General features: G+C 60.1%; 1 protein-coding gene across 1 annotated transcript; it reads left to right on the plus strand.

Moving 5' to 3' along the window:
• The first annotated feature begins 1267 nt into the window (after positions 1-1267).
• On the plus strand, positions 1268-4697 carry CBLN1 (cerebellin 1 precursor). Its single transcript, XM_041767199.1, has 3 exons — positions 1268-1531; positions 1671-1790; positions 3070-4697. The coding sequence occupies exons 1-3, from the start codon at positions 1268-1270 to the stop codon at positions 3265-3267; spliced, it is 582 nt and encodes a 193-aa protein (XP_041623133.1). The 3' UTR covers positions 3268-4697.
• The last annotated feature ends 3117 nt before the right edge of the window (positions 4698-7814 follow it).

A 7814-nucleotide genomic window follows, 5' to 3' on the forward strand; every position in this document is an offset into this window, starting at 1 on the left:
AAACGGGCCTGCGTGCGACGCCACCGTGCTTGTCCCTGCCCCGCGTGCTGGGCTGCAGAGGGCACGAAGGCAGGCCTGGTCCGCGTCGGCTCACCGCGGCCCCGGGCCTGCCACTTCACACGCGTGCAGGTCCATCCCGAATGGAAGGAAGGCCCGCGGCCCGCAGGCAGGGGCTGCGAGAGGCGGGCGGGGCAGCGGGGCGAGCTCCACCCGGCGGCCGCGGGCCGGGGGCGCGGGCCGGGAGCCGGGCCCGCGGTCCCCGCACCTCCCGGGAGGCCGCCGCGCTCGCCCCGCCCCGCCCCGCCCCGTCCCGCCCCGCCGCGCACGCACGCGCCCTGCAGCCCGGCCGCCCGGCCCGCCGCTCGCTCGCCCGAACTCACCCGCGCGCCGGCTGCCCCGCGCGCCCGCGCCCGCTGGGGGGCGCTCCCCTCCCGCCCCGCGCGCCCACACGCGGCGCCTCCCGCGCCCTGCTTCTATTCCCGACCCCGGGCGCGCGCGCCGCCTCCTACCTGCGGGCCGGCGGCTGGAGGCGGGCGGAAGGGCCGAGGGGGCTGAGCAGGACGGTGGCGCGAGGCGGGAGACGGAAGAGCGAGCGGCCGCGGCGGACGGTCCGGGCACGGGCGCGCGCGCGCGCCCCCAGCCCTCGCTCCCCCGGCAGACTCCCGGCCAGAGCCCAACCCTGCTGCCGCGCGCCGCCCGCCTCGCCGCGCCTAATAACAACGGCGCCCGGGGTCAGGTGGCCGCGCGCGGACAGCGCCGCCATTGGCTCAGCGGGGAGCGCGGCGCGCCAGGATTGGCTGGGGGGCGGGGCCTGGGCCGGCGCGGGGGCGGGGCCGCGGGGAGGCGGGCCGGGAGGCCGCGGGGGCGGGGCCGGGCCGCGGTCCGCGCCTTTGTGCCCGGCGCGCGCTCTCCGCCGGCTCCGGCTGCAGCGCCGGCTGCATCAATAATTCAGAGCGGCGGCGGCGGCGGCGGCAGCTGCGGGTGCGAGCAGGCGGCGGCGGCAGCAGCGGGGACCGAGCGGCAGCGGCTATGCATCCAAGTGCGTCTGGGCAGCCGCGGCACCCCTGAGGCCCGGGCGGGGCTCCGGGAGCATCGCTCGGGGGGCGCGCTTGCCTGGGAGTGCAAGGAAGAGCCCTGACATCCGGAGCGGTGTCTGCGAAGCTGCGCACGGAGCAGAGGAGGGGGCTTCGGAGTGGGGCTGGGGCGGGGGGGGCGGCTGGCGCAAGCAGCCCCCGGGGTGGGGGGCGGGGTGGGCGCCGGCGCCGCGATGCTGGGCGTCGTGGAGCTGCTGCTGCTGGGGGCTGCGTGGCTGGCGGGCCCGGCCCGCGGGCAGAATGAGACGGAGCCCATCGTGCTGGAAGGCAAGTGCCTGGTGGTGTGCGACTCCAACCCCACGTCCGACCCCACGGGCACAGCTCTGGGCATCTCGGTGCGCTCCGGCAGCGCCAAGGTGGCTTTCTCTGCCATCAGGAGCACCAACCACGAGCCGTCCGAGATGAGTAATCGCACTATGATCATCTACTTTGACCAGGTGAGTGCTCCGTGCAGATCGGCTTGGGGGGAGACGTGGAAGGCTGATGTTCGATCCGCTCCAAGGCTCCGCAGAGGCTCGGGGACAGGAGTTCGGGACTGACTCTTGTCTACTCCCCTTCGTTCCCGTCTCGTTATAGGTACTAGTGAACATCGGGAACAACTTTGATTCAGAACGCAGCACTTTCATCGCCCCGCGCAAAGGGATCTACAGTTTTAACTTCCACGTGGTTAAAGTCTACAACAGACAGACCATTCAGGTCAGCCACCGCGTCTGGGTCAGGCCCCGGGCCCGGGAGGGGGCTGTTAGCCACCGGAGTGAGCGGGCCGTGTAGGGAGGGGTGGGAGATAGAGGGGCAGCTGCATGTGCCTGGGGTTACTTGGATGGACGAGTAGCAGGGCCTCACAGTTCTGTGGCTTGGACTGTCTCTGGCTTCTCTCACCCGCGCTTGGAACCTTAGTCCCCTCCCGCACAGACTTTCCCTGCCTTTGCCTTCTGGGCCCCTCCAAAGAGGTTCTCCCCCTTTCGGATGGGACTCTAGGGATTTCCCATAGTGGTTGCTGGCTAGCATCAGAGACAGTTCCCTCCGTCCAGCAGCTTCCTGCCACCGGCCTTCAGCACCACAGACAGGATCCCCACCCCCTGTCCCAGCTTGAAAGCCTGGACTCCTGTGTGCTTGCCTTCAGTGCCGTGCTCAGAGGGCTCCTGGCATCGCTTGGGGACCGACTCTGGGGTTTTGAACTACCAGCACCCGAGCCCAAGCGGTTGAAGGGTGGAGAGAGAATGGCGGGGGTGTAATGCTACTCCCTCGGGGCTCTAGCTGGGCTCCAGCCAGCACTCATCAGCTCTCCAGGTTCCTGAAGGTGTCCAGGTTTCCTTTGGGCCGACAGAAGGCAGGGTGCACCGCGGCCAGGGAGAGGGCGCTGGGCCTTTGGCTGCTGATGCCACCCAAGGGCAAACAAAACCAGGCAGCGGCCGCACGGCTGGATCTGGGATAGGAATTGAGCCCGGGTCCGGGGATGAAGCACAGAGTGCAGCTCTGGCGAAATTTCTCATCAGCCAGAAGCTTTGCCGGTCTTTTCCACTGTGTCTTCACAGTGTCCAGGCAACTAGGACCAGGAGAAACCAGGCTTTTTTTGTTTTTTTGTTTGTTTGTTTGTTTTTGTTTTATTTGTTCTCCCAGAAACCCCAGTTGCCCGATTGTCTCTTTGAAACGGTGGGGGGGGGGGGACTGTGGGGTGGGGGGAGGCCGCGAAAGTCTCAGGGCACCTGAGCCGCCTACGGGTTCATTAAACTGGATAAAAGTGCAATCGGGATTTGCTTGGCGCGCTCAAGAAATGCAAGTGACTCCCATTTTAGGGGGGCAGACCCTTCCTGTCACCCAGTTGGGCTGCAAAGCCCCTTTCTCATCCCCGGCCCCTTCCCCCGGGTTCCCAGCCCTTTGTGGCTGTTAGCCAAGCCGCGAAGGTTCGCGTCCTTACCGCAGCTTCGGTACCCGCCTAGGTTGCTCCTCTGAAGCAGGCCTTTCTCTTTCCCAGGTGAGCCTCATGTTAAACGGGTGGCCGGTGATTTCAGCCTTTGCTGGTGACCAGGACGTGACCCGGGAGGCCGCCAGCAATGGAGTTCTAATCCAGATGGAGAAAGGCGACCGAGCATACCTCAAGCTGGAGCGGGGGAACTTGATGGGGGGCTGGAAGTACTCGACCTTCTCCGGATTCTTGGTGTTTCCCCTCTGACTGGCTCATTGCCGGAATGGAGGCAGGGAGAGGGCCAAGGCAGGAGGAAGGCAGGAGGGGGAATAAGAAAGGGGCTGAAATTTAGAGGACGAGAAGGCGGCGCGACTCGAAACTTCCTACATGTTCCCCAGCGGCGTCCCGGTAAAAGGTGCGCGCGGGCGGTCGGGCGGACTACTTTGTCCGTTTCCCCGTTAGGAGAAGTAAATTCTGCTTAGCTCTGCGCACTCCCATTTCCAAAAACAAACTCGTTTCTCCCATGCCGGTTGAAGTAATCGGGAAAGAGAGACTACCTTGTCTTTGTTTCTACCCCCATGTTCCTGTTCCCTACAATTTATACAAAAGAAACTTTGTATTTCACGGTATAATGTGAAATATCTTCCTCCTCAGATCCCCTCTGAATCTTTCCACCCGCTGAACTCTAAAACGCCCCTCCCCTCCTTTTAGTTTGGAGAGGGGATAAGGTTTTTGTTTGGTTTTGTTTTGAATGGGGGAGGTAGTTTTAATTTGGCAAGTATTGCTCTGAAAACACTGCTCAAGAGTTAATTAGCTGAAGATACTTTTGTGTCCTCCGCTGCTTGTTAGCAGAGAAAGGACTCACCTTAGGGGTGACTGGTTCAAAAATACATATAAATATATATCATTTGTATTCAAAGAACTCTTCCCAGTGGAAACTGGCTGTATTTCCGTATTTCTATGTCCTATTCGGAGTGATCGTGAAATCTAAGGCTGCTTGATGTCTTGATGCTTGTCAATGCCCTCGTGTTCTGTGGCTCCACTAAATGCCAGGAGGTTCTTCCGGACGCTTCCTCGTCCTCTGTAACATACGTGTGAATAGCCAAGATTTAATTTTGCTTTAACCCAATAAAGTTGAAATGGGACTTTTATTTTTCTGGAATAGCTTTCTAAACTCCGCATCTTCCCCTGCTGCGAGGTTTGGGGGCGGGCTGTGGACCTGCGAGGCTCAGAGGCACGGGAAGTCGACTTGGTGAGAATGCACCCGGGAAGGCGGTCCCCCCCCTCAAAGGCCGGGGCGCGAGCGCTTCCTTGCGAAGCCTGCCTGCACCCCTTTTTGCGCCAGGCCTAGAGCCAGCCCCGCATTCGCCTGTGCTCCCTGCTTTGGCCGAAGTCTTGCTAGGCCCGGCGCCACTACCGGCCTGGAAGCGAAGTCTGGATTTTTCGAAGTCCAAATGCCATCAGGAATAATCCTAATTGGAGGAGCCGGCACGATCTCCACGCCTCTGCCCCCGGATTTCCCCCAACCGGCCGCCCCACAATTCCCGAAGCAGCAGCGTCTGTTTTATACCAGCGCCTCTGAATCCCGAGTCCACCCGCCGTATTACCCGGGCGTCCAGGACCTGGTGATTGCGCTCAACGCAGGACTTTCATTCAAGAGGTTCGTCCAGGAGTTTTGATTGTACCGGAACATAATGTGAAAGCAAAATTGAAATAAACGACTTCGTTTTAAGTCTGGAAGTCTGACCCAGTCGCTTCAGCAGCGGGGAGGTCGGGCGCCAGGGAGCGGGTGGCTGCCGAGGGCCTGGGGCAAGAGTCTGGGCCTGGATAGGCACCTCCGGCTTTGGTCCTTTTAGAAGTTTTTTTTTTCCCTGGTCGACAAGCAGGGGCGAATTTAATTGGCTCCTGGAGGGTGGAGAGAAGGGGGTAGTACTAGCACAATAAGCAACGTTTCTCTTATTCCAGCAGCTTCTCTGATTGAAATTCGCCAAGCGCTCGGCCTTCCTTGAAATGCCGACCTGTTCCTCCCGAGCTCTGGATCCTGGGGGCCGCATCCCCAGCGGGGCGCTCGGAAGCCCCCAAGGCCCCAGGCCCCAGGTCCCACGGGGATAGCTGGGGACTTCAGGACTGAGGAGTGCTCTTCTCTTCTTGTCCCACAGTTCTCTCCCAGCATAGTTGGTCCCCAGGGAAGGGAGGATGAAGTGCAATTCAGAACCCTAGAGAGGTTTAAAAAGAAAAGCTATTCTTTTTAAAAAGGGGCATTTTAAAAAAAGAAAAAGAAAGCTCCGCATTCTTCCTGTTTCGAGGGAGGTATCTGGGAGAACTGGAGCCTTCGGCGGAACTAGCTGGACCCTAAGACTCTGTCCTGAACAGCCAGCCTGACAAGCAGGCACACACGGTGCAACGGGCACCCCTTTCCACCTAGGATGAGGGCTCCTTGGCCTTGCCGGCTGGGTGGGTAGTCACCGCCCAAGAAGGCAGCGCCTCTAACGCACTATCAGCTTGCTCGCTGTGGGTGGTTGGTGGTCACTCCTCTTCCTGGGGAGGGTGCCACCAGCGTGTCTATCTAGGCTATGGGACCACCAGGCTGTGCTCCAGCTGGGTGACTTTGGCAAGTCCTTTCCCTGGCCTCAGTTTGCCCAACTGTATAAAGACAAAGAGGGATTAAAAAATCTCCAAGAGTCCCTCCTGCTCTGAGATTCCAGCCATCCTTGAACATGGGGCCTGCAGTTCTTTTGCCTGAGCTTAATGAGTCCTGGCTGTCACCTTCCCTGATCTGACTCCTGGGGGCAGTCTCCTGAATGCTAGATCTGAGGTGGGGGTGGGGGGGGGGTGGGGGGGGTGGGGGTGGGGGGTAGAGACAAAGAGGAAGCCTGCCTATCCTGGAGGCTGGAAGGTGAACCAGAAGGGAGCAAGTGGGCCCCTAGTGAGACAGAGAAGTTATCCCTGGATTTTGTCTGGCTCCGGTGGAGGGAGTGCCTCTGTCTTCCCAAAGGTTTGATTTTGGCACTTGAGATTCTTCTCAGACTGGCTCCAGCCACTGCTTCTTCCACCTGCTGATCCTTTCCCTCTGCCATTGGATGAGCCCATCTCCACTCCTGTCTTCATGCCTCTGCACCTGCTGTTTCTTTACTTCAATTGGAAGTATCCTTTCTCTCATCTCCTCTTTAAAATCTTGTCTTTCAAAAAAAAAAAAAATCTTGTCTTTCTGGGGGATATGAGCAGTTCAAGTAAGAGGCTGTCTCCTCTGGGAAGCCATTCTGTAGCTGCTTTTCCAAGGTTCACTACTCCCTCCTCACTCTTCCACCAGGCCTTGCTTGGCACTGGTTGGCAAGGAAACTGTCTGGGCCTGGGCCTGCCTCCCGCTCTGCAGTGGGTTCCAGGGGATAGTGGTGCCCACCCCAGCAAGTTTTCAGAGTGCTAAGCAGGCAGTCCTGTCCCAGGGTCCTCAGGGGAAATGTAGGGCTCTCCACCCCTAAACTACCTGAGCCTCCCATTAGTCTGGGTGGAGATGTGGATAGCTCTCCCCAAGAGACCTGGAGTTGGAGTTAGAGATCTCATTGGGGCTAGGTACTTGTCAATTGGGCCACCACCCTCACCTCTGGGATAGAGGTGAGGATGACTATTACCTGTGCCAGAGACAGGTGACTCAAGCTTTATCTGAAAATTGTGCTCCAGCTGAGAGGGAACCAGATACTACCAACTGGTGTGTTGGAGACTGACACGGATAGAGAAAAAAAAAAAAAAAAAAAAAAAAGGCCAGTGGCTCAGTAGAAGCTATATCCCTGCCCCCAACCAGAGGCTAGGGAGGGGTCCCATCTTCAAGCCTATACCTCACCGCGGTTCCCTTTAATACTTAGAACTTTCTAGACCTTTTTCAGATCTGGGCCCTGCCTTCTGCTTTCATCTCACATAAACCTGATCAGAATAGAGCCTGTAGGGGTTCCAGGACCACCCCTTCATTCAGCCTCCTTCTCGAAAGTCTCAAAGACTCCTCCCCCGCCCAGGTCACCTTGGTTACTTCCTCCACTCCAGCCTTCTGGAAGCCTTCCTCATCCAGGAAAGGCAGAGTGATTACCGCTTCCCGGCCTTCCTCTTTGCACCGTGGCCTCTCTTACCTCCCTCTCCCCAGCCTCCAACCCGTTTCCCTCGGGCTGCAGCAGTGTTAGGGGTCTGGTGCGGGGGAGCCCAGGGAGGTTTCTAGGACCCAACAAGCCCAGATCTGACTTCCAGGCCCGGGTTTTCCAAGCGCTCCGAGTGCCTGTGGGAGCGGCGGGGCGGGCGCGGGTTCGCTGGCGGGGAGCGGGGGTCACCCGAGCTTGCTGTGTCGGGCCGCGCCGGGCTCCGCCAGGTCCTGCGCGCCCCCCTCGGCTCGCTCCCTCGCCCGCCGCGGCTTCCACGGTCCCCAGAGTGCGGAGGGCGCCCCCCGAGCTGCGCCGGAGCGCTGATGCTCCAACCCCGGGTGGACCGGCGCCTAATGAGAACATAATTACCCAGATGGAGAGGGAACCTCACCCCGTTCTTTAATTGTGCCTTGATGGAGGGAGTGGGGATGCGGAGCGAAGGGTCAGGACGCTCCCGCGGGTCCCGGACGGGGTCTTTGGGGCCTGCGGACCCAGCAGAGAAGGAGAGACCACGCGTTGTGGAGCGCACCCCGTACCCCAACCCCTGGCTTAATGTGCAACCTGAGACTGCTCTCCTGGCACCACCATCTACCTCTCCCCCACCCCCAGCTTTGTCCTCAACTCCCAAGTGTGAAGGGTGGGCTAGATGTCTAGGGTTTGCTTCCAGACATCTTTTCTGATAAACGGGTC

Source organism: Vulpes lagopus, chromosome 8 (genome assembly GCF_018345385.1).
Source record: "Vulpes lagopus strain Blue_001 chromosome 8, ASM1834538v1, whole genome shotgun sequence".
In the NCBI taxonomy this organism is placed as follows: domain Eukaryota; kingdom Metazoa; phylum Chordata; class Mammalia; order Carnivora; family Canidae; genus Vulpes; species Vulpes lagopus.

Bases quoted from the DNA above. Each gene is read 5' to 3' on its own strand.
- CBLN1 (XM_041767199.1), top strand. From the start codon at position 1,268: ATGCTGGGCGTCGTGGAGCTGCTGCTGCTGGGGGCTGCGTGGCTGGCG. The intron at 1,532-1,670 runs GTGAGTGCTCCG...GTCTCGTTATAG, and splicing joins TGATCATCTACTTTGACCAG to GTACTAGTGAACATCGGGAA. The intron at 1,791-3,069 runs GTCAGCCACCGC...TCTCTTTCCCAG, and splicing joins ACAACAGACAGACCATTCAG to GTGAGCCTCATGTTAAACGG.